At 57.5% G+C, this 25,832-nt stretch overlaps 2 protein-coding genes across 56 annotated transcripts in view; both read left to right on the top strand.

The window, feature by feature from the left end:
* The window catches only part of DTNB (dystrobrevin beta), a 131,936-nt gene extending 121,516 nt beyond the window's left edge, over positions 1–10,420 (top strand). For 17 of the 50 annotated variants that reach the window (XM_085544106.1, XM_085544099.1, XM_085544091.1 and 14 more), the window contains 4 exons: positions 3,420–3,509; positions 4,718–4,771; positions 7,117–7,152; positions 8,646–10,420. In XM_085544106.1, coding sequence (XP_085400232.1) covers positions 3,420–3,509; positions 4,718–4,771; positions 7,117–7,121 — 149 coding nt within the window. In that variant the 3' untranslated portion in view covers positions 7,122–7,152; positions 8,646–10,420. Of the gene's footprint in view, positions 1–3,419; positions 3,510–4,717; positions 4,772–7,116; positions 8,366–8,645 lie in introns of those variants that run through there. The other 33 variants (XM_085544104.1, XM_085544098.1, XM_085544078.1 and 30 more) reach the window with 8 other exon arrangements.
* Positions 10,421–14,420: 4,000 nt separating this feature from the next.
* The window catches only part of DNMT3A (DNA methyltransferase 3 alpha), a 28,309-nt gene continuing 16,897 nt past the window's right edge, over positions 14,421–25,832 (top strand). The window contains exons 1-4 of one of the 6 annotated variants that reach the window (XM_015859806.3): positions 14,421–14,624; positions 17,260–17,362; positions 20,065–20,267; positions 23,430–23,534. In XM_015859806.3, the coding sequence (XP_015715292.1) occupies positions 20,199–20,267; positions 23,430–23,534 (174 nt within the window). In that variant the 5' untranslated portion in view covers positions 14,421–14,624; positions 17,260–17,362; positions 20,065–20,198. Of the gene's footprint in view, positions 14,625–16,981; positions 17,096–17,259; positions 17,527–20,064; positions 20,268–22,931; positions 23,299–23,429; positions 23,535–25,832 lie in introns of those variants that run through there. The other 5 variants (XM_085544059.1, XM_015859801.2, XM_015859808.3 and 2 more) reach the window with 5 other exon arrangements.

Below are 25,832 nucleotides of genomic sequence, written 5' to 3'. Positions count from 1 at the left end.
GATGACTTTTAGAGGTTCCTTCCAACTCAGATGATTCTGTGGTTGAATCCTGTGATTTTATGATTGTGTGATTGAGCTGCAGATGTCCCTGCTTATTGTAGAGGTTAAGGTTGTTGGGTAGTTTTAACTGCATTTCCCTATGTACACCTCATCCCCCAATCCTTTGGTAAAACCAGAATGGTTGGATCAAATGGGTTAGCTGTCCATTTCTAAATAATTCAGCTTAGAGTGCTTTGATGAGCACCAGGGCAGCAGTTGACAGATATTTTTACTCCCCAGCATCTGTAGGTAGTGTGAATTCATACATGGCTGCTATTGGTTTAAAAAAAACAAAGTTCTGCAGTCATGCATTGCAGACATCACCGTGGGCTCAAGAAGTGCTTTGGGATTTAAAGACAACCAGATGAAACAGAAACCTTGTGCACTCAGTCCAGACCTCTCCCTCTTCCTCACTGGGGGGAGAAGGAATAAAATGGAGGTTCCACCCTCAGGATGTTGGGAAAAGGCAACCAAAGGCGTTATGTGGGTCTGATGTCAAGAAGGCTGGCAAAGAGGTTTTCTACCTTTAGGGAGCCATCACGCTGCAAAGAACAAGGGAGTTCATTCTTCAGTCCTGCCTTCTCCATGATCTCTCTACATCTCCCAGAGGTGAAGCTGTTCAGTTCCATAAAAGACGACAACTTCTATCTCATGCTTTCGTTATCTGGAGGTGGAATTTTCTCATTCATGAGCATATTTCTTGCTGAGTAGGGGAGGTGGTGAATATTAATGTCAGATATTTTGTCAGACAGATTTCTCCTGTTCGTGGTGGTGATGGATTGTCTGGACTTGATGATCTTAGTGATCTTTTCCAACCTTAACGGATGTTGAATCCCCAACACAGTGCAGGATGCAGTGAGGACCACAAGCCTTCAGCCCTCAGTGCTTGGTGAAAGGAAAAGGCTCAGCTGGTGAGTAGGTCAGATGGTGGAAGAAGTCCAGAATGGAAGTGCAAAGCATCTACAGCTCATAGAATGGAAAAATCGTTAAGACTGGAAAAGACCACTAAAATCAAGTCCAACCGTCAACCCATCAGTGCTCATCTTGGAGAAGGAAATGCCTTTTTCTGGCCCCATCAGCAGAAACAAGCTTAGAGAAGCTGTGGGTGCTCCATCCCCAGAAGTGCCCAAGGCCCCAGGCAGGCTGATCTGCTCAGCAGCAACCAGCCCACTGCAGGGAGTTGGAACTGAATGGGCTGAAAGGACCCTTCCAAGCCAACCATTCTATGGTTCTGTGATCTCTAAGGTCCTTTCCAACCCAACCATTCTATGATTCTCTGATCTCTCTAAGCGCTTCCAGAGACGAAGCAGGAGCCGCGTTCCAGGAGGCGCAGTGCCAAACACCAGCGGCACGGCTCCATCTGCTGCTGTGGGTGGCCCTGGCGCCTCCTCTTCATCCCCCCAACGAGTCAAGAGACTCATCCCACTCCTTCAACAGCTGCCCATCCTTCCCCTGCAGATCAGCTTTCTGTTCTCCAGGCTGCACGCAGCAGTGCAGGGAGTCCTACCAGGCACTGGGAAAATCTGCTGTATCTGGTTCATCATTTTCCCCTTTGGTTTTTTAATGAGGAAAGCACAAAGAGACGAAATGATCTCCTTTCTGCAGCTACGAGTAATGAACACAAGATTGTTGTAGTACAGGAACTGCCCTACTTGATTCTTTTTATTTTACAGTAGTGCTTTGGCATCGAAATATGCTTTCTATCCATCTGCTTTTGGAGACACAGAAGAAGCGATGTTCCCTCTGCACAGTGTGCAGGCTTCAAGCTCCTGGCTCTGGTACAAGCTCATGGAATGAACAGGGGCTCATTCCTTCTTCATAGGAGCACAGTCTTCAGTAGGCCCTGTCAATACTGCCCAAAGTGAACGTTTGTTTTCTTTTTTTTTTCCATGTTTTTAATGCCTCAGAATCCCTATACAATGTATGACAGGTATTGCATAGGGCTGTTGTAGTGCTAAGGGCTTGGCTGGCACCCACATCGCAATGGTGTGGTAGTGGTGGTGGTGGCTCACAGGAGCAAATTATCCATAGGCAATGCTTTTAGAACAAAACCTCTTGAAAGGTTCCATTTATTTTACTTTTTATTATTTTTTTTAACAAAACCATTAAAATTATCTCTGTGAACTCTTGCATATCTCATAAAATGAGAGAGAAGAAAAAAAAGTGGGTAAAGGTCTCTGTCCTGCTCGCTCTCACATTGCCATGCCCAGCACTGCCAACATCATCACTCCCACCCCACACCAGTGGGGAAATGTTATAGAACCAAATCTTAGGGACCCCAATGGGACATGTTGCCTTTGATGGTGCCCTCATGGTCTTCCACTGGGAGAACGCAGTAATGCAGTGTTAGAATAAAACCCAACAGCTGGAAAACCTTTTGCAAGAGAACATGGTCAGCAGGCTCTGTAATAAGTTTCCGGGAATGATCCTTCCGGGAAGGCAATCTGCACAATTAGTGCTATTTCAAATCAATCATGCAAAATCAGACAAATTCTAAGCAAGTGGAGAATGCAGGAAGCAGGATAAAATTTCTGTGTGTTCATGTAATAAAGTAATTTAATGCCACCAGCCAGGAGGGCCCCCAGTGGCAGTGGGTGTCCAGAGGAGCTCATTAAAGTTGGTGTTTGTTTGTTTGTGTAGCTACCAGAGCATCACGCCATGGGCACAGTGCTGGTCACCTGGCAGCCCAACCCAAAGGACAGAGATGTGTTGGCGGGACACTTGTGGGCTCAAAGAAAGGTGCTGACCATGCTGATATCCATGGTCCATGGTGATATCCATGTGTGGTGTTGACATCCGTCTATGGGTTGTGTTGATATCCATGGGTTGTGTTGATATCCATTGGTTGTCTCGGCATCCATCCATGGGCCACGTTAACTCCTATGGGCCACGCTGACATTCACATGTTGGTATCCATGGACCATGCTGACAGCCAACACAGAGCATAGCAGCTGGCAACTTCACAGCACCACAGCTAATAACAGAATCGCACAGAGGCCTCGAAGCCATTGCAGCATTTGGGAGATGAGATGGGAAATGTCTGGAACAAGACAGGCACTCAACTTCAAGCATCTTGAGCAGAATAACATCTGTCCCTCAGCTGACGTAGGAGCGCTGCCCTCATCAAGGAGAAAAGCAAAGCAGCAGCTAATTAGCCAAGCAAACAATAGGCAGCCAGGCAGAGTGGGAGCATTCCAGAGCAAATCCAGATCTCTTCTTAGGGCCCTCCAATGCAGCTGGGTGCAGCACTACTGCCCTCCCAAGCAGGGGTCCCTGGTGGGGCTCTGCTGCGTGGAGCTGAGCTCTGTGGGGCTGAGCCCCATGGAGCCGGGGTCCATGAAGCAGCTTCTGTACCCGCTGTGTGTTTGCTCTGCTCCCAGGTACAAGGAGGAACCTGCGGAATGACCTGCTGGTGGCCGCCGACTCCATCACCAACACGATGTCATCGCTGGTGAAGGAGCTGCACTCAGGTAAGAGTGATTTGTCTTTAGGTTTATTTTTTATAAAAATTCTATTTAAGGTTTAATGCAAGATGATCCGTTCATTTCTTCAACAATAAAATGAAACAATCATGTTTTATGGCTAACGTCGTTGAGAACTCCAAATGCCATCCGAACAGGATTTCCATTGATTTTATCACTGATGGTTAAGGTCACGTTCTGCAGATAGAAGCCTGGCTGCTGATTCTTGGAGCAGACTAACACCTAGCTGCTGTGCTCCTGCTGCTATTGGTCTGTGTGTGTGCAATAGCAGGAGCTCCCCATGGCTTCGGCACCGCCTGGGAATGCTGCATTCCTGAAGGTCAGATCTCCTGAGCAGGGCACGAGCTGCTGAGCAATGACAGTGCTGGTCCAGCAGCAGATGTGGCGTGTGATGCAGCTGTGGGGCATGAGGAAGTGAAAAGGAAATTAATTATGTGCTCTTGCTTAATGATAAAGAATCGTACATTCATAGAATCATTAAGGTTGGAATAGCCAAGATCATTAAGCTCAACCATCAACCCATCCCCACCGTGCCCACTAACCCACGTCCCTAAATGGAATCACAGAATGCTGTGTGGCTCTGGTTTGAGACTTTATGGGTCCTGGTGCTCCTCCTGGTGCTCCTGGTGTTTTGCAAGTAAAGCAAATGTCAGTGTGCAGATCAAGATCTACTTTGATTGGAAGGTCTTCAAATTGTGCCCTTTATTGAGGAGCTTTCTGCCTCTCTTTGCACTCAGCAGTGTGTGAAGTGGGCAGGAGTGACAGCGCTGCGTGTGATGACTGTCACCTGTTTGCCCAGGGCTCAGGGAGATGTTGCACACAGATACAAGCCACCATCTACAGAAGGATGTGACCTTCTGTTCCTATGCTCTGCAATATAAATATGAGCTTTGTCTTAAATTCTCTTCAGCTGAAATATTGCTGATATGGGTATGGAGCAAAAACCCAGCCTTGGGCACAGCCTGGCCCTGGGGTCCAGAGAGCACAAAAAGGCAAACAGCAGTTCCAGGAAGGGACCTCAGGGCTTCCACCTCAGATCAACATGAAGCCATTTCCTTCTTCCATAAAGCCATTCCCTTTTTACATAAAAATACTTCCACTTTTTAGGTTGGATTTTAGCTTAAAACTTGTGATTTCCGTATGTCTCAGTTCTCTCACGTACGTCTCATCTATGCTTGGTTTTTTTCTTCTTGAAGCAGAGGAAGAAGATGAAAAAGAAATGGAAAAAATACAGAACGGGAAGGATCGAGGTAAGGAAAGAAATCGTATCTCTGAGCTGTGAATTGCAGAATGATAGAATGGTTGGGTTGGAAGGGACCTTAAAGATCATAGAGCCATAGAATGGTTGGGTTGGAAGGGACCTTAAACATCATAGAGCCATAGAATGGTTGGGTTGGAAGGGACCTTAAACGTCATAGAGCCATAGAATGTTTGGATTGGAAGGGACCTTAAACATCATAGAGCCATAGAATGGTTGGGCTGGAAGGGACCTTAAACGTCATAGAGCCATAGAATGTTTGGATTTGAAGGGACCTTAAACATCATAGAGCCATAGAATGGTTAGGCTGGAAGGGACCTTAAAACGTCATAGAGCCATAGAATGGTTGGGTTGGAAGGGACCTTAAACGTCATAGAGCCATAGAATGGTTGGACTGGAAGGGACCTTAAATGTCATAGAGCCATAGAATGGTTGGGCTGGAAGGGACCTTAAAGGTCATGGAGCCATAGAATGGTTGGGCTGGAAGGGACCTTAAAGGTCATGGAGCCATAGAATGGTTGGGCTGGAAGGGACCTTAAAGGTCATGGAGCCATAGAATGGTTGGGTTGGAAGGGATCTTGAAGACTGTCTAGTTCTGATCCTCCACCTCACATTTCTGGATCTGCTCATCCCTAGGGGTCAATTTGCTTTCTCCATTCTAATTCCCCAAAGATGACTTTTGGTGCCTCAGTGCCACCACAGCTGTCCCCGCAGTGTGCATCCAGCTTTAGGGAACATTTTTCTTTAACAAAACCCCACACAGATATTTGAAATGTGTAAGAGGAGGAGGAAGAGCTGCTCCAAGTGCTGCAGGAGCTCTGCTGTGGGTGAATACATACAGAAACAACAGCCCCACGCGTGGGCTGGGTACCGGCACAGCACCGCCTCGTACGACCTTGGCCGGACGGGCGCTCAGCATCGCCCACAGGCAATGATCCCACGTGGGCAGCACGGGGCTGCTCATGGCTCCCTTTCATCTCCACCAACCCCGGAGGTTTTTCTGTCTCGTTGAGCCAAGCCTCATTCCAGCAGCGACAAACTTGGACTTTTGATCTTTTTCCTTGTTGTTGTTGTTCTATGTGTATTTTCCTTCCGGCTGAGATGAAGCAAAGGGGCTCACATTTCTCACTAAAATTCCCTGTTTTCCTGAGTCTTCCAGTGCAGCGCTTTCAGGTGCCTGGGAATGCTCAGCTTCCTGATGTTTTGTCCATCAGCGTTCGGCATTGTCAGCATGCGTGAAGAAATGCACCGAGTCTGATCTCAGCTTTCAAAGCAGTGTGGCGTTGGCTCTAAATCACAGGACTCTCTCTGCCCTAGAACATTCCTCTTAAGCTAAATAGTTGAGATGCATAGCAGATGACCCTTCTGCTTTTTTTTTTCTCTCTTTCCCCCCCCCCCCCCCTCCCAAATGTGCATCCCATCTTGCAATGGGAATAAAGGAGAAGAGGGTTTTTGAGATGGGACATGTGGTGGAGACAAATCCTACATGGGTAGGACAAATCCTATTACTCACTGCAGCAGCACTGGGGAACGGTGACATAACCCAAAGCAGGACTTGGCCCAAAAGCCATTGTGTGGAATGTAAATATTATCTCTGCCAGAAATTAAGTGATTTTTTAATGTCGCAGAGATAGCGAGATGAAAAGCTGGCCAAGAAATCAAGGAATGATCAATATTGAAGGCGCAATCCTCCTGCAGCCCAGGAAGTGGTGGAGGCACCTCCAGACTCCAAGTGCTGGTGGCCAGGGGAGCCTCTCTCTGGGATTTCTTGGGTTGCTGTGGGAAACGTGCTTAGGGTTTAACTGGGGCTCCTCTCCTGTGTTCCAGAGGGCTGGAAGTTGATCCCAGTGACTTCAGAGCTGCTTGCAGCTGAAGAGCTGCTCAGTAGAGCAATGGGAGATAGAGTGGTTGGGTTTAGGACAGGAGCTAATGGCTTCAAGCAGCTCCATGAGAGGTCTGTGTTGGGTATTAGGAAAATTTCTTCTCCAAACAGAGCAGTGATGCAGTGGCACAGCTGCCCAGGGAGTGGTAGGGTCACCATCCATGGAGCTGTTCCATAACCATGGGGATGTGGCACTGAGGGACGTGGGCAGTGGGTATCGGGGGGTGGGCTGGGGTTGGACTTGGGGATCTGAGAGGTCTTTTCCAACCTGAGTGGTTCTGTGATTCAGTTTAGGGACGTGGTTAGTGGGCATGGTGGTGGTGATGGGTTGATGGTTGGACCGGATGATCTTGGATGTCTTTTCCAACCTTCACAGTTCTATGATTCAGTGGTTTTTCATTTCACAAGAAATACAGTTGCCTGTTTTAAGGATGTATCTTCTTCCTGTGTTGCAGGTTAGAGGGACAACCGCAGGCTGTGCAGCAGTTCAGGTGAGCCTGGACATTTCTCTGCCAACCTTCTGCCTCTCTCCTTCCTTTTCTTCTTGTGTACAAGACAAGGAGCATTTCCCTCCCACTACTCCACACCTATTCCAAAGGGTGCTGGGTTTTCCTAGTTATGACCTAATTCAGCTCCTGCTACAGACAGTGAGAAAACATCATTAACTTCAGTGAAAGCAGAATTACCGCCGTTATCTCTTCTTTTATTAGCATTACTTTTACACTGAGAGGCCTCCGCCAGGAAATCGGAGTCTATTGCGACGGACGCTATCCAGATGTACTAAAAATACAATCTCTACCCTCAAAGACCCAGCACTTTGCGTTATAATAAGGCACAGCAGATGGACAGACAAACAGGTGCTGGGGAGCATGAGACAGTGTCGGCGGGGAAAGGCTGAGCCCCGCACTCACAATGCCTCTGAGGCACCTGGGGCAGATCCCTATCATCTCCACACTGAAAAACGTAGGAGGGCACCGGGTTGGGTTTCCATGCCGCATAGTATTTGCCTGATGCACAGTGCTGATCTCTGAGCATGGTGGTGGGAAGGAGGAGGGTTCCTGCCGCCAAAACATGCAGCGTGGGCACACACGTGGGTTCACAGAGGTCAATGGGGATCCCATTCTTGGGTCTTCTTCCACTGTGCTGGAAGCTTGTACTTTGTTCAAAACCCAAAGAGCAGAACAAGGATCCCACCTTCACATTGTCCATTGGGATCCAGCTTATGTTGGCCAAATAGAATTAAGCGCAATGGCTGCAAAACACAATTCTGCATGATAAAACCAGCACTGTTGTGCTCTGAAGGTAATTTGCAAAGCAGAAAAACAAAGCTTTTGCCCTTTCTGCCTCCCTGCCATTTTAGTAATGGATAGAGATAACCTGAAAGCAGCTTCAGAGTTCCTCTGATAGTTTTTACATTAGAAATTCAAGTCCTGTCTCGGCTGGGAAACAATCTGGTAACTGAAGAAGGAGAGAAATGATGCCATTAGAGGAGACGTTGGCAGCACAGAGCTCTTTGTGTCGGCTGTACGTGGCAGTCCCTCTGTGCCCCTTGGACTCTAATGGCTGTGCTGCACTTTGCTGTATGGGGGCAGCTGGGATGTGGCTGTCCCTTGCCACAGGACATGGGCTGAAGCGTCAGGGATGGTGCTGAGGAGCACAAAATGGAGAGAAGTGAGATAATAAAGGCAAGAGACTATTACCGGACTCCTTTATCCTCCAGAATGAGTCAGAAGGGGAAAGAATGGGGGGGAACATTGGAATTGGATGGTCTTTAGAGACCCTTCCCACCCAACCTAAGCCAGTCTATGACTCTGGGTGTTCTTTAGGGTCACTTCAACCCAAACCACTCTATGGGTGTTCCTTAGGGTCACTTCAACCCAAACCACTCTATGGTTGTTCCTTCCCTCCAACCCAAACCAGTCAATGATTCTGTGATTGCATGGTCCGATGCCAACAGGCTCCATCTCTGTCTCACACGGTGCAGGCGCAGGGGGCTCTCAGTGAGCTCATGCCCCGAAGACGTCCCCGCGCCGCTGGGAGAGGCACGTTCTGGCCGACCCATCACCATCGCGCAACTGTGACCGGCGTTGACCTCCCACCAGTGCCGGCGTTCTCCCAACCGACCGAGGGCTTTCCCCGTGGGCCTTTGCTTCTTAGGCCATTGCATGTACTGTTTTCCTCAATGTGTTTACTAACGATAATCAGACAGTGCCCCATCGAACTCTGCCATTTGCGGGAGGTTCAAGAAAAAGGCAATACTCCCCACTCCCGCTACGCATTCCAATCTGTTGGATTTCCCACCCAACAGCGGCACCATCGCATCTAATGCTGGCTGTTTCCTCTTGGCTCCCACCCTTTGCTGTGCATGACAAAAATGAGGTTTGCACCATTGGGGTCTTTTTGTGTGTAAAGTAGGGGGGACTCTGAGGACAGACCCTTAAGACCCACCTAGAAGCACCACTCTGCTGTCGGGTTGCTGTTGCATTTGATATTGCATTGTCCTCTGTAAGTGATGGTGTGTCGGGGAGGAACGAGCAGTGGGAGGACCCCGGACCAGTGCCTCTTCTTTAAACTGTTAGCAAATGTCCCCTTCCAGGCAGGGAATTTGGGGACGAGCAGCTCTGGGTTGGCATCAGCGTCTCTGTGTTCATTCTTGAGAGCTGGGTTGGGTTTTGTTTAAAATTAAGAGAAAGAGCAGAGTTGTGTAGTCTGAGGCTGGGAGCTCACCGCCGTCTGGGTGCTTAGGAAACATCGCAATCAGTTCCAATCACACCATTTTGGTGTGGTTTTTTTTTTCCCCCCTCAGTGCTTCGGAATGTTATTTTTAGTGGAAGGAGCTGAGTGCCCTAATGCAGCCATAAATATTTATCAGGGGTGATGAATGGGAAGGAGCGATAAAGCCCGAAGCCAACAGCAGCCAGTGCACCAGAGAGAGCACTCGTTGGGTACCTGCAGCCCGTTGGGAGAGCAGAAATAAACAGACGTGGTGGCCACAGCCTGAGCCAAGTGTAAATATTGTGAGCGAGCTGTCAGGGAGGGGAGAGGAGTGATGAGAGCCTGGCTCAGCACACGCACAGCGCGTGAAATGCAGATCCACAGGGCACCCTCACGACTACTCCTTTTTGTTTTGTATCATTGCTCACTCCACGACTTCCCCTTCTTGCTTTGGGGGACATGGGTCAGTGGGCATGGTGGGGTGGGGTTGGGTTTGGTGACCTTTGAGGTCTTTTTCAATCAGAATGATTCTATGATTCTGTTCAGGGATGTGGTTAGTGGGCACGGTGGCGATGGGTTGGCAGCTGGACACAGTGATGGTGGAGGTCTTTCCCAACCAGAATGATCCCGTGGCTCCGTAGGCAGCCGTGGTGGTGCTGGGCTGACAGTTGGACGTGATGACTCAGCCTTTCCAACCTTCATCCATGCTGGGAAGCGAACCCTACAGCTTGCTTGTGTTTAACTGGGAACATTGCAAACCTTCTGCTTGCCTTCACCATCACCGCCTTAACCCCCTGCAGGAAGAGACTGCAGACCATGCTTTCCCCAAGCTGGGAGCTGTGCCATCATGGCTCCAGCTTGTGTGCATCTTTCCTTTCTAGTTTGGGGTTTGTTTCTTGTGCACACCATGGGGTTTGGTGGCTCAATCAGCACCAGTGCCCAGAGCGCATGGTGGGGAGACGGGAGTGCCATTGGTAGGAACCTGTGAACTGGAAGCCATGTTCTGTCATCTGCCAAATACTGAATAAATTCATCTCATCCCTACGGGGTGTCTCGTCCCAAAGATATTCATGGAAGAGCAAAAATAAATGTTAAAAAAGGGTTTTAGTTAGGAAATCGGTGCACAGCGTGGAAGCAGCTGCCAATGCTTCACTGCGTATTCATACGGAATGGCAGAGCTGGGGATTATCCGCGTTGGTCATGGGCGCGGGTCGCTGGGAGCAGACAGAGCAGCCTGTGTTCAGGGCCACGGCCCCACCAGATGTTGGCCCGCCGCACCGCACATCTGGATGGGGCTGGGGTGGGCCACGGCTCGGGGGCTTCGCGTTGCTCCAGGCTGCACCCCCACCCCATGTGTCCTATGGAGACCCTATAAATCCCACAGAGACCCACGGACCCTGGTATTCACGGGGGCACAAGGACACCACGTGCTCCATGCAGGCCCTATGCACCCCATAGAGACCCAGGGACCAGTGTGTGTTCCATGGAAACCTCATGCATTCCATAGAGATCCAGGGACCCCCATATGCTCAATAGAAACCCTTTGAGCTACATGAAGATCCCAGGTTCCCCACAGAGACCCCATGCACCCCATGGAGACTCAAGGACCCCCAAATGCTCCATGGGGATACAAGGACCCCATGTGCCCCATGAAGACCCCATGCACCCTATGAAGATCCCACGCATTCTGTGGAGACTAAGGGACTCCTATGTGCCCAATGGAGACCTCGTTCACCCCATGAAGACCCCATGCACCCCATGGAGACCCGTGAGCAGAGCAAGGTGGGGTCCTGGCCTCCCCCCATTGCAGGGTTGGGTGACCTCGATGTAAGCGCTCTGACCCTGGGGCACCAGGGATGGGATTTGTGCTCGTTTGCAGCATTTAATGACCACCCAGGGCTGCATTATCCGCTCCCACTCTCATCCATCACTGTAAAATTAATTCCCCTGCCATGAGCTGGGAGACGCCACGAGCCTTCCTCCAGCCCTCCTCCTCCTCCTCCTCTGCCCCACACCCAGCTGGCATTAATGATTGATGGGGAAGGAATGGGGAGCGCCCGTGGGGTTATCGGGGCAATCACAGTGCAAACACCACACAGGAGCCATGGGCATGGGGACAGCCCCAGGGTGTGGGGGTCCTGGTCCTCGGCCCCCACTCTGGGGACATGGTGTGGCACTGGGATAGGGCATGTTAATGGGATGTGGCACAGCACCATATGCAGCACAGCACTGGGATGTGACACGGCACAAGGAAGTAGCACAGCACAGGGGCATGGCACGGTACCCACCAGCACCGTGGGGGTCTACAGCTGTGACCCCCCCCTCCCCTCCCTCTGCTCTGCTGCAGAGACACTCAGCACTTAGAGCTGCGGAGGCTTTGGGGCTGACACACCCCACGGGGGAAGCCCAGTGCCCACGGCCCCGCACACTGCAGATGCACCGGAGCGTGACGAAGGCTGAGTCAGCGGCTGACCGTGTGTCACCGGCTTAATTTGGCTCCCACACACTCAGTGAGATGCATTAATCCATCCCCAAACCCCCAGAGAGCTGCCTCCAAATTGGCACCTGTCAGTGGGATGGGATGGGAAAGATGGGATGGGATGGGATGGGATGGGATGGGATGGGATGGGATGGGATGGGATGGGATGGGATGGGATGGGATGGGATGGGATGGGATGAGGATGGGATGAGGATGAGGATGAGGATGGGATGGATATGAGGGTGGGATGGGGATGGAGATGGGGATGGGATGGAGATGATGGGGCTGCAGCTGGGGATGGAGTGAGGATGGAGCTGCCCATTGCATCTCTGATGCTGCTCTGTGCTGTGGGGTGGAAGATTTATGGCCATAGGAAATGTCTTGCCAGGAGCCCGCTGCCCTCCCACAGCCCACAGTGACCTCTCCTGTCACACAGAGATTTAAGCCTGGGATAATTGCATCCATTAACCTAAAGGGAGCTGCTGGGCTGGGAGTGCCTGTGGCTGCCCAAGGAGAGCAGTGGTACAGACCCCAATGGGATGGGGAGCCACAGAGGGGATAGGCAGAAATCCCAATGGGTGCCCCAGCGGGATGAGGGTTTACAGGCATCCCAAAGGGGATGGGGAGTGCTGGGAACCCCAGTGGGGACAGGGCAAGACAGGAATCCCAGCACGGATGGGGAACACCAATGGGGATAGGGAAAGGTGGGAATCCCAATGGGATGGGGAACCTCAGTGGGGATGGGGAAGGCTGGAAACCCCAATGGAGATGGGAAACCACAGCGGGGATGGGCAAACCTTCATGGTTCTACGACTCTGTGATTCCAAGGTCTCACCCAACCTGGATGGTTCCTTGGTTGTGTCCCTGTCCCTGTCCCCAGAGCCAACACTGCGGCCAATGGGTGATGGGAAGAGGAGGCAAAACCCAACCGACGCTCTTTGCATCAACATTTCCTTTCACATGGGGGTTTCAAAGCGGGTGGAAAAGGCTCCGTCTTTGGCACGAGTCATGTTTTCCATCCTGAAAACTGTCAGCAAAGCACGCCGAGGGGTGAGGCCTTCTGACGAGCAGGGGAGCGCCTCAGGAAGCGTTTTGATGAGGAGCAGCCAACGCCGCTGCAGACGGAGCCGCACCGCGGCCAGGGAGCACAGCCAGATGTGAGGCAGCTGCAGCACAGATGCCCCCACCCCAATGCTGCTCCTCCGGGAACCAGGATGGGGGGGGAAAGGCCTTACAACAAATGGGTGTGGGTAGATCCGTGCTTGTGCAAACACACCCGTGTACAAATGTGGCCGTGTGTAAACCTGTGTGTAAATATACTCGTGCAGCCACATCTCCACGTACCTCCAGGGCACCCACCTGTGCTTTTGCAAGACTCCAGGAGGAAAAGCCGCAGGGCCCGTGTTCAGGGGAGGAAGGGTGTGCCAAGGAGAGAGCAATTAGGGAATGGCTTCAGGATATGGGAAAGCACTCCCGGAGCAAGCAGGATCAGCAAGAATGAGGGTGATGAAAAATAGGGCTGTGCCTGGAGAGCTGCTTTGAGATGGGGAAGGCAAACAGTGGTTCAGTGGGGATGGGATGGGATGGGATGGGATGGGGATGGGATGGGATGGGATGGGATGGGATGGGATGGGATGGGATGGGATGGGATGGGATGGGATGGGGATGGGGATGGGATGGGGATGGGGATGGGGATGGGATGGGATGGGGATGGGATGGGATGGGATGGGATGGGGATGGGGATGGGGATGGGGATGGGATGGGATGGGATGGGATGGGATGGGATGGGATGGGGATGGGATGGGATGGGATGGGATGGGATGGGATGGGGATGGGATGGGATGGGATGGGATGGGATGGGATGGGATGGGATGGGATGGGGATGGGATGGGATGGGGATGGGATGAGATGAGGACCATCCCTGCCCAGCCCCACATTCAAGAACACCATCAGAGTGGGAGTGGTTTTCCCTGCAGCACTGAGTGAGACAGTGGTATGAAGCCAGGGGAACGTAACATTAATTATGATTATTAATTAATGCCTTATTTTACAGTGCCCCCATGTGCACTGAGCGCCTTCCAGCACGGGGCCCTCCCTGAGCACGTTCCTGCGGGCACTGAGCAGTCAGGGGCTCACTCAGGGTTAGGGCTCAGGGTCAGCAGCAGGGCTCGACGTGGCTTTGGCCCAGCACTGCATGGCACAGTTGGATTGAGCCCAGTTTGGCCCGGCCCAGCTCAGCCCAACACAACATGGCACGGCTCAGCACGGCTCGGCCTGGCCCTGCACACCTTGAGCCCAGCCTGGCTGGTCGCTGTGTGTCCTGCATTGCCGTGACCCGGTGCGGTCCATCCTGGCACGGCTCAGCTCGGTTTGGCGCTGCACCAACAACCCAGCGCTCGGACTGAGCACGGCGCAGCTCATCACATCTCAGCACAGCTCGGCACGGCTCGGCACCTTCAGGCTCCAACCGCATGGGCAGCGCTTTGGGGCCACTCCACCGCCATCCCCATCCCCACCACGTCCCCATCCCGTCCCCACCCCAGCCCATAGGTGCTGACGGGCATTAGGACCGCACGCGGCCGCCGGGCGGTTCAGCTCCGCTTTGCGGCAGTGGAGGCGGTGGCGGCGGAGCGCTGCGGGAGGGGCCCCGCCGGGCGGTTCGGCTCCGCTCGGCTCGGCCCGGCTCCGCTCGGCTCCGCTCGGCCCCGCTCGGCCCCGCACCGCCCCGCACCGCCCCGCAGCGCTCCGCCGGGCCCCGCAGCGCCCCAGGTAACCCCGCACAAACCCCCCCCCTTAAACGCCCCGGGCAGGAAAAGATGGCAGCGGCCCTCCCCCCCCTCCAACCCCCCCCGCGTCCTTGAGCGCCCGACGGCGGCTGAAGGGCAGCGGGTTGTGGGGGGGCGGCTGGGTGCGGGAGGGGATGGGGGCTTCCGGGGTTGGGTGGGGGGTTATAAGGGGTTCTGTGTTGTGGGGGGGGGGGGTGATGCGGGGTTTCGGGGGGACTGCGGGTGCGGGAGCGCTGAGCACTGTGCCCTGCCTGCACCCTGTGCCCCCTGCTGCACCCTCAGCCCCTTCCAGGGTCCTGCCCGCTCCCCCTCTGCCCCCTGCCCGCCCCACGATCCCAGCCGTGCCCCCATGCCCTGCTCGCCCCCCCCCCCCGTTGCCCCCCGCCCTCTCCCCAACAGCCCCGGCCCAGCAGCGAACTTCACCCCTTTGCTCACCGCCCGCGGAAAGTTACTTTCCGAGCAAAGGAGAAAAACCCCTAAAACAAGAAAGGGAAAAGCGACCCAAAGCCCCAAAGCACCCCCCAACCCAAAGGACAGCTAAAGCTGGGAGCCCACAGCACGGGGGGAGGGGGGGCAGCCCCCAATGTCACCCAGCGCGGTGCCTCACTCCTTTCAGACCCCCCCCCCACCCCACCCCGACCCTTTGCATTTTATTCCTTCCTATTTATTCTCTTTTCTTTCCACGCGAACCCCGCGGGCCGAGGAAACGTTCCTCCGCCTCGGTTCCTCTTTCTGTCCGTCCCTTCCCTCCCCGGGTGACGTCGGCGGTGTCACCGCGGGGTGAGCGCGGCCCCGTGGGGTGCACGGTGGGGACGGGCACCAGGGCTGGCACCGCTCCGGGTCACAGCCCCAAAGGATCCCACACAGCCAATCCCAAAACCTTGGTGTCCCACACCCGGTGTCCCCATTGCCCTCCCGGTGTCCCCATGGCCATCCCGGTGTCCCCATCCCTGTCTGTGCCCTTGCCGGTGTCACTGCTTTGCAGGCTTTGCTTAGGCCTGCAGCTTGGCTTTCGGTTTGCTTGCAGTGTGGCTTTGCAGTGCGGGGTGCAGTGTGTGCAGTGAGAGGCTGTCCAGGGTGCAGTGCCGTGCAGTGTGTTGGGCCGCAGGGTGCAGTGTGGCACAGTGCAGTGCGGGGCAGTGCAGCAGGCCCTGGGGTGAAGCACAGTGCAGTGCTCCTCAGGGTGCAGTGCAGTGCAGTGCAGTGCACCGCAGGGTGCAGTGTGGCGCAGTGCAGTGCAGAGCAGTGCAGTGCTCTGCGGGGTGCAGTGTGGTGCAGAGCATTGCGCCGCAGGGTGCAGTGTGGCACAGTGCAGTGCAGTGCAGTGCAGTGCAGTGTGGTGCTGTGTATTGGGCTGCAGGGTGCAGTGTGGCACAGTGCAGTGCAGTGCAGTGCAGTGCAGTGTGGTGCTGTGTATTGGGCTGCAGGGTGCAGTGTGGCACAGGGCAGTGCAGGGCAGTGCAGCAGGCCCTGGGGTGAAGCACAGTGCAGTGCTCCTCAGGATGCAGTGCAGTGCAGTGCAGGACAGAGCGTTGCTCTCAGCTGCAGCACAGCACAGCGCAGTGCAGTGCGTTGATGCCTGGGATGCAGTGCAGCACTTCTCGCTGCACAGTGCAGTGCAGGACAGCACGTCGCTCTCCTTGGGGTGCAGTGCAGCACAGGGCTGGGCTGTGCAGCGCTCTGCAGTGTGCAGCGCAGGCAGCACATCTCTGCTCGTGGTGCAGTGCAGCATTGCACTCTGTGCAGTGCATCGCTCCCCAGGATGCAGTGCATTGCATGTGCTGTGGTGCATCATTACTGCCTTGGGTGCAGCTCAGGGCAGTGCAGTGTTGCTCAGCGAGGCGCAGCGTTGCACAGTGCATTGCCCCCTGCAGCACAGTGCAGTGCAGTGCACTGGTCCCCAGGATGCAGCGCAGTGCCCCCTGTGGTGCAGTGCGGTGCGTTGCAGCGTGGCACAGTGCGTGTCTCCCTGCAGTGCCGTGCAGTGCGCTGCTCCCCGGGGTGCAGCACAACGCTGCACATCGCTCCCTTGGGTGCGAGGCAATGCATCGCATTGCTCCCCACTGTGGAACGTGGTGCAGTGTATTGCATCCCCCCACACACACCCAGGGTGCTGTGAGGTCTGTTGCAGCGCTGGGCAGTGCATGGCTCCCTTAGGTGCAAGCATGGCGTGGTGCATTGCTCCAGGGGGTGCAGCACGGTGCGGTGCATTGCTCCCTGGGGTGCAGCGTGCAAGAGAGCGATGAAGGCGCTGTGTGTGCACGGAGGGACCCCCTCCCAACACAGCAGCCGTCCCTGCGCTGGGGACGCTGCAGTCCCCGGGTCACCTTAGGACAGAGCACACCGGGGCGGGGGGAGCCGGGGAGGTCCCTCCCTCCCTCCCCGCATCCTTTTCCACGGCTGCGGGAACCCAAAAAACCATCCCCTGCTGCCGTCACCTAAAATGGCTGTTGGGTAGCTCCGGGGTGGTAGGGAGGGGGGCTGGGGGGGATTTGGGGTGGGGGGGGGGGGAGTTTGGCTGTCGGCATCCCGAAATCCGAGGAGGGTGGCTGGCTGGCTGGATGGAAGGAGATGAGCTCTATGATTTTCCCTTTTTTTCTCGCCGTGCATCATCGCAGGTAACCTACTTCCACCGCCTCCGCCGCCGAGCGTGACTCCGTGCAGCGGAGAGGTTTGGGGCGGACGCGTTCCCCCCCGCTTCGCCGCCGCCGCCGTCACCGGGTAAGGTCAGCGCCGGCGGTTAAATAGGGGGGGAAAAGCAGAAGGGAAAGAAGGGAGGGAAGGAGGGAATTAGGGAGGGAGAAGAAGGGGACGCGGTTCTACCCGCACAGGGAATGCCCCGCTGCTGTGCTGGAGGAGAGCGGTGACGGTGGCCTAAGCGTGGGGTAAGAGCGTGTTGTGGGGCTGGGAGGTGGGGGGGGGGGGGATGGTTTTGGGGTGCTGTCGGGTTCTTTCCCCCCCCCCCCCCAGCACCTCCAGGCTTTGTTCATTCCGTGTCCCCCCCACCCCTCCTCCTCCTTTCCCCGCAGCCCTGCGGGTGCGGAGGGTTTTGTACGCAGCCCAACTATTTTTAGTGCGTTTGGAGACCATGTTGGCTGGAAGGGAATCAAAGGGCTCCGGCAGCCGGGGGGGGGGGGTTCGGCGCGGGGCTGAGTGTGACGGCGAGCACGGGGGGGGGGGGGGGGGGGTCTGTAGCCCCACAAGTGTGTGCTGTGGGGGGCTATGGGAGCTTGGGGGGCTGTGTTATTATGGAGGTGCTGCATCAAGGGGACATCGGGGACACTGGGGATACGGGGTGGGGGGGGGCACAGGGTGTCCCCAGGTGTCCCCAGATGTCCTCCAGCAGCACGTGGCCTCCTGTGACAGCGGATGTGGCTATGGGGGGTCCAGTGGGGTGCAGCGCCTGCTGGGGGCTGTGGGGCTGAGGTGCCCGTGTAGCAAGATGTGTGCCATGCTGTGCCTGCCCGTGTGGCACCTTGGGGACGTGCACCCGCAGCGGTGACGTGTGGCCATGCACCAGTGTGGGATCCCCCAGAGCTGCAGGCGTGGGGCATGGCAGGCTCTGTGCTGCAGGGACAGGAATGGGGACAGCAATGGGACAGGGATGGGGACGGGGTTCCCCATGGAGGCTCCCTAGCAGCTGGCGAGGGAGGGGCCGGGGAAAGCCCTTGTGCTGTATATACAGTGGGGGGGCACGGGAGGGGGGGGCACTGCACCCCAGCCCACGTCCTGTACTCGCAGCCCTGTGCACTCACCACCCAGAGCCCACAGCCCCACATTGCGTGCTGCCCCCCCATTCTGCAGCCCTGCTCCCCAGCTCTGTGCCTTGCTCTGCATCCCACACCCTGCACCTGCATCCTGCACCCCCGGCTCGCACCCACATCTCGCACCCCCCATCCCCACGTTGCATTCTGCACCCCCAGCTTGCACCCCACAGTCCCCAATCCCGTGTCCAGCTCCCCATCCTGCATCCCCAGCTTGCATCCTGCACCCCCAGCTCGTCCCCCCCCCCCACCCCCCACTTTGCAAACAGCACCAAGGAGGGATGGAAGCCCCCAGCACCCACCGCCTCCCCCCGCTGCCCCCCACCCCATGCACCATGCACCGCGGCCCCAGGGATGGCTGCAGCCCCTGCAGCAGTTGGGGCCCCCTCTCCCCCCGCAGCAGCCCCGTGCTGCAGGCAGCCAAGGGGACGGGAGGAACGTGCCGGGCTCCGAGTTTGTGTTCCTAGAAGCAGGGCCCTGCCCGCCCGGCAGCCCCCCACCCCGCTGGCTGGGAACGAGCTGCGGCTGGAAAGCTCTAGAAACAAATTGCAGCGCCGGTGCCAAAGGCAACAGCAGCCTCGGCCATGGCTAATGCAGGCAGCGTTTTCCATAGCAACAGGTGCTGGGGCTGACGCCTCCTCCGCAGCCCCGCGGGGCCCTGCCTGCGCCGCGCACCCGCCTCCTGCACCCTGCACCCCGCACCGCACGCCCTGCACCCTGCCTGCTGCAGCCTGTGCCCCACACGGTGCTCTGTGCACCCCCACGTCGTGCACCACGCAGCTCGTGCCACGCTCTGTGCACCCCATGTTGTGCACCCTGCACCCACTGGGTAGTGCTCAGTGCAGCCCACGTTGTGCTCTGTGCACCCCGCATTGTGCCCTGGGTACCTCACGCTTTGCACCGTGCACCCCACTTTGTGCACCCTGTGCCACACTGTGCCCCCACATCATGCACTGTGCCCCCCACACCGTGCATCCCACACCCCACACTGTGCATCCCACACCCCACACTGTGCATCCCACACCCCACACTGTACATCCCACACCCCACACTGTGCATCCCACACCCCACACTGTGCATCCCGCACCCCACATTGTGCATCCCACACCCCACACTGTGCATCCCACACCCCACATTGTGCATCCCACACCCCACACTGTACATCCCACACCCCACACTGTGCATCCCGCACCCCACACTGTGCATCCCACACCCCACATTGTGCATCCCGCACCCCACACTGTGCATCCCGCACCCCACACTGTGCATCCCACACCCCACATTGTGCATCCCGCACCCCACACTGTGCATCCCGCACCCCACACTGTGCATCCCACACCCCACACTGTACATCCCGCACCCCACGCTGTGCATCCTGCACCCCACGCTGTGCATCCTGCACCCCACGCTGTGCATCCTGCACCCCACACACCCCACACTGTGCATCCTGCACCCTGCACACCCCACGCTGTGCATCCCACACCCAACGCCGTGCATCCTGCAACACCCCACACCGCTCACCCCACGTGCCAGGGCGCAGGCAGGGCGCAGCGCAGCCGTGTCAAGGCTGTGCCATGTTAATCATTGCCACGCTCGGGGGCGCGGCGGGGGGCTGGGGGCCGCTGCTCCCCCCTCACCCCATCCCTTTGCATCCCTCAGGGACCCACACGAGGGCTGGCTGACCCCTCCCGGAGCCCTCCTCGGAGCCGGAGCGCAGCGGCGGCGGTGGTGGTGGTGGCAGCGGGGCCCCTCGCGGTGCCAAGCCCCCCCCCCCGTGCCCCCCCCTCGGCACCATGCCCTCCAGCGGAGCCCTCGACGCCAGCAGCCCCGCGCCTGACCGCGAGGCGCACGACACGCACAAGGTACAGCCCCGTTCTGGGACTGGGGGGACCCCATGGCTACACTACCCCCAGAGCGAGGCGGCAGCAGGGAGGGGGGAGAGAGGCTGAGCTGCATGGGGATTAGTGGGGATTGAGCTATTTCTGGCAGTGGGGGCAGTGGGGAGGGGGCACCGCGCCGGCTGCTGCTGTGGGGACGCAGGGTGACCCCTGCAATGGGGCTGGGATGGGGTGGGAAAAGGTGTCCCCCACTGTGGGACCTGGTGACAACGCAACATCTGTCCCCATCCCTATGTGGCACACACAGCCCCTGACCCCAGTGGCAGCGCTGGGCCACCCCCCACCAGCCTCTACATGTCCTCACAACGTGAAGACAAACCCAAAGCCAAGTGCCCACTCTCTTTACCAGAAGGCATTGCCCTTTCCTTGGGGAGGTTTGTCCCCAACACACAGGGGACACAGCATGGCCCGGTCACGGCGTGGGGACCGGGGACGCTGCCAGCTGGATGCCAGCCTGCCATGAGCAGCACAGGGATGGGGTCACACGGGTTTCTCCAGGCCGTGTCAGTCCCTGTGCCCATCAGCTGGGGGCTGTTTCGGTGCAGGACACTCCACAGGGGCACACTGAGGTCTCATTCTGTTGCTGGGATATATATGGTGTGGTCTTCCATGGCACGTGCCTTGCTGTGCCCACAGCTGTCTCTCATCCCATAGGGATGGCAGAGGTGCAATAGGACTCTGTCTCATGAGCTGGACCCCACAGTGTGGGTGCCTGGGGCCCCAGTGCTTGGGATCTTGGTGCCTGGAGTCCTAGTGGGGTCCCATTGCTTGGGGTCCATGCCCAGGGTCCCTGTGCCCATCACCAGTGCCTGGGGATTGATGCTTGGAGTCTCAGTGCTTGGGGTCCTGGTGCCTGGATCTGGACATCACCTCACCACACTGCTCTGTCCCAGCCTGACCCCACTGGGACGTGTCATTACACACTGAATCACCTCTGCATAAGGGACATATTCTCCATCACTGTGGGTCACACTGATGACAACAGCTCAGCACGGGGGTCCCAGCCTCACACCCACAGCCCTGCTTCAGTCAGGAGTAAGGACCTGGCATCGGGCGCGGCGCCGGCACTGCGTCATGCAGCAGCAGCAGCAGCTCACAGCTCACAGCTCACAGCTCACAGCTCTCCCCTCGGAGGTGGTTTCCCTCTGGGCTGTTGCTTGGCAGCAGTGGTGCTGCAGGGACGCGCCAGGCTCATAGTCGAGCCCCAGGGAGCAGAGGCAGGGGTGATTTATGGGGAGGTGACTCAGCTCCCAGCAAGGGGATGCAACATTGTTGGGGGGGGCTTGGTGGCTGCAGCCCTGTGCCTGTTTCCATCTGCCACATTTTGGGGGTTCCTGGTGGTGTGCCCCAGCTCCGTGCTGCAGGGAGGTGCTGAGCCCCATAGGGGGCACATGGGGAGCATCACCCTGCAAAGTGCCCCGAGCTCCATCCTGCATGTGGGATGCATGTGGGTGCAGCACAGCCTGGGGCTCAGTGCAGGGATCACAGAGAGCTCCAGGGTCTGGATGGAGCTCCGGGGGCTGCATGGAGCTCCAGGGTCTGCATGGAGCTCCAGGGTCTGGATGGAGCTCCGGGGGCTGCATGGAGCTCTGGGGGTTTTTGTGGAGCTCTGGGGGTTACACGGAGCTCCAGGGGTTGCATGGAGCTCTGGGGCTACGTGGAGTTCTGGGGGCTGTGTGAAGCTCTAGGCATCCCAGAATGTCCCCCAGCTCTCCAATGCCGTGCCACCTCCTCCCTGTGCTACACAGCCCTAGTGGTCCCACATCACACCGTGCCAAGCCCTGGCACGCTGTGGCCCCAAGACCAGTGTCCTCAGGGCCACCAAGTCACCTCAGGCCATGAGATGCCATGCTACACTAAGTGACCTTGAGCCATGACATGCTGTGCCACATTGTGCCCTGGACATCAGTGCCTCCAGGGCTACCCTGTCATCTCAAGCTATCCCAAGGCATGCCATACTGCGGATCTGAGATCAGAGCCCCCAGGGTCACACCCAGCCGGGACATGAGGGGAATGGCAGTGGTACATGGAGAGGGGGAAGCACAAAGACCCCCTCCACAAGCACCATGAATCACAGAATCACACAGAATCACAGAATGACCCGGGTTGGAAGGGACCTCAAGGATCACGTAGTTCCAACCCCCCTGCCTGGCAGGGCCACCAAACATACACCTTTACTAGATCAGGTTGCCCAGGGCCCCGTCCAACCTGGTCTTGAACACCTCCAAGGACGGGGCATCCACAACCTCCCTGGGCAGCCTGTTCCAGGGCCTAACCATGGGGTGTTTGGAGTCATGCCCTCTGCCAGAAGAGGGGCAGCAGGCAGCACGTCTGCAGACCCCTCCTCCCAAACACCCACCTGAAATTGGGGCCTCTTGGAGGCCGAGCCCTGCTGCCATAATGCTCTGCCGTGCCCCTGCTTCTCAGCCCTGGTTTCCCATCCACGTCACCCCCTACATGGCACCCCCGTCTCCCTGCTGTCTCCCCACAGGCCAGCCCCACTCTGGCTATGGCGGCTGGGCTCAGCGCTGTCTGCCTGCCAGCTCCCGTCCCCTCCCCGGCCTCTCCCTCGCCGCCCCCCCGCCGGCCTCCCCGCCTTCCCCGCTCCCCCCTCCGCGGCCTCTTCCTGCCTTGGGCCTCTGCTGCCGCCACCACCGCGATCTTCTGGGGCTCAGGTGGAGCGCTCCCCAACGCCATAGGCCTCGGCTGTAGGCTCGGCCCTTGTGCCCATAGGACCGGAGCCGGTGCCGTTCCCGCTGTGGGGCAGGCGGTGCTGGGGGGGGCCCGGCCCTGCAGGGGGGCATGGAGGTGTAGGCCCCAGCCCTGTGTTTGGGGCACGGAGGCTCAGGCACCGGCTCCGTGGGGTACGTGGAGGTGTAGGCCTCGGCCACACGCGCGGTGGTGGCAGTGTGGCTTCGCCATGGCAACCGCAGGCTTCAGGCCTTGCAGTAGGCCGCGCTCGGCCTTGGAGCCCCCTGGAGCGTGGGGATTTGGGGTGAGTGCCCACCGCCACCTGTCTATGGAAATGGGGGGGTGTGGGGTGCCACCATGCTGCCCCGTGGGTGCTGAGCGGGAGCCAGGCCTAAGCTGCAACCCCATAACCATGCTGTTGTCTCTGTCACACAGGGGGAAGAGGAGCAGGAGGAGCACCCGAGCAAGGAGGAGAAGCAGGAGCCAGGGACGCCCATGAGGAAGGCCGGGCGGCCCGGGCGGAAGCGCAAACACGCCCAGGTGAGCAGTGGGGCCCAGTGGGATGGCCGTCCCCCATGTCCCCTTTCCCTGGCTCTCAAGCTGGAATCACAGCCCACTGCCACCCAAAGTGGGGATATCTGCTGCTCATAAGTGGTGGAAATGGTTCCCCCATAGAGCAGCACAGAGCTGCTGGCACAGGGCATGGCATAGGAGAGCACAGACCCCAGTGTGGCACTAGCTTTGGGGATGTGGCTTTTGACTTTGGGTACTGTTTTTGGCAAAGCTTTCAGTGGAGGTGGATTCATCCTCCTGGCACGGGGATACATGCTGACAGTGGGGACAGTGCTGAGCAGGAGGGGACCCCCAGCAGCATTGGCCATTGCCAAGGTTGGGCGCATGGCCATAGTCGGGCACGTTGGCACTGTCTTCTCCATGGGACACCAAAAACCTTTTGGCAAAAGTTTGTGGCTGCAATAAGCATTGGCGCCGTCGGCTCCGTGGGACACCAAGCAACCTCTTTGCAAAAGCTTACAGCTGAAATAAGGGTTAATTCTACGAAAGTTTGTGGCTGCAGTAAGGGTTAATTCTGCACTTGGACATGTCTCGGTGGGACAGGAACGTTGCGGCAGTGGCATTGTGTGATGGGATGGCATTGGGATGAGGGGACTCCGGTGATGAGGAGAGCAGCCCCGGGGCACAGTGGGGCTATCAATACAGCGGGACGGGAGGTGAGCACGGAGGGCGGGAGCTATTTCAGTGCGAGAACAATGCTGGCACAAGAACAAGTGGGGAGAAGTTATCCAGGAACGGAGCAAGCTGGGAAGCCTGGAGGGCTCTGACCCTCTGAAGGGCAGCTCTGGGGTCCCCACACTGGGGCTGGAATTCAGCAGTGGCAGTGGTGGCACCTCCTGGTGCTGGAGGGGGCACAGGGAAGTGTGACCCCCATCCTTCCTAGGTACCGTGTGCCGTGCTTGCCCTGTACCACCAGGTATAGGAGGGACAGGACCCAGGCAGAGAGGAGGACACTTGGTGTGGGGACACTAGGATTGTGCCACCGAGGGCTTGTGTTGCAGAGATGGCAGCTCTGTCCTCTCAGCATGGGGACACATGGAGACGCTGGGGACCCACGGGGCAAGGAGCTTTTCTCCAGCCCCAGGGTTTGGAGGGAACGAGGGTGCAGAGATGGGGACCCCCAGCTGGGGAGGGGGCGGGCAGCCCTCCGGCACGGCTGTAACAGGACCATTTGTTTTTCCAGGTGTTCCAAGGTATGTATCCTGAGGGGTGACGTCAGCCAGGTGAGCAGGGCCTGGGGCAGGGCGGCTCTGCCCCTGCACCTGGGGACCCTGTGGGGACGAGGAGCTGCAGGGTGTTGATGGCAGCACCATGCCACGCTGTGCTGAGCCGTGCCATGCCAAGTCACTTCAAGCCATGCCATGCCAAGCTGTGTCATGCCATGGCCCTGAGACCAGTAACCCCAGGGCCACCAAGTCACCACGAGCTGTGCCATGCCGTGCCAAGTCACCTTAAGCCGTGTTGTGCCATGCCAAGCTGTGGCCCTGAGGCCACCCCCAGCCGGTGGCCTCGCAATTGATGCCATGCACGGCGGTGGTTCTGCCCTATGATGCTTTGGCACTACAGAGCAGGCAGGAGCCCAGCACCATCCTGGTCATGGCGCACCCTGGTCCCCCTGCGGGCACACAGAGTCCTTGGCGGGGGCCCTGCGGGGAGGGGAGTGCGGAAGAAGGCAGTGCTTGTTCCCAGAGCCAGCAGCGCAGAGGAAGAGGGTGGGTGGGAAGGAAGGCAGCAGCAGGCGAGCCAGGCCTTCCCCTGGGACAGGGATGGGCGCAAGGGTGGATTCACAGCCCCTTCCCCTGCTGGTGTGCGAGGGATGGATATACAAGGGACAGACATCGTGCGAGGGAGGCCATCCTGCAAGACAGCTCAGCGTGCAACAGAGCCGCCGTGCAAGGGAGGTTATCGTGGAAGGGAGTTTGTCGTGGAAGGAAGGCCATGGTGGAAGGGAGACAGTTGTGTGAGGGAGGACATCATGCAAGGCAGCCCAGCATGCAGCACGGAGCTGTCATGAAGGGGAGGCTGTCACGCAAGGAAGGTTGTCATGCAAGGGGCACCGTTCTGCAAGGGTCGGATGTCGTGCAGGGCAGTCCAGCGTGCAGTGGTGAGCTGTTGTGCAAGGCAGGGCCATCGTGCACGGGGACGCAGTGCACGTCCCACACCCACCCCTGCTTCCTGGCATTGTCCACGCGCCCCACGCAGCCTGCAGAGCCCCGTGCCGTACCGTGCCGTGCCGTGCCGTGCCGTGCCGTGCCGTGCCGTGCC

Source organism: Coturnix japonica, chromosome 3 (genome assembly GCF_054131305.1).
Source record: "Coturnix japonica strain WE chromosome 3, WE-NBRP24, whole genome shotgun sequence".
In the NCBI taxonomy this organism is placed as follows: domain Eukaryota; kingdom Metazoa; phylum Chordata; class Aves; order Galliformes; family Phasianidae; genus Coturnix; species Coturnix japonica.
The sequence above is the reverse complement of the archived record's forward strand: the minus strand, read 5'-3'. Positions and strand labels throughout refer to the sequence as shown.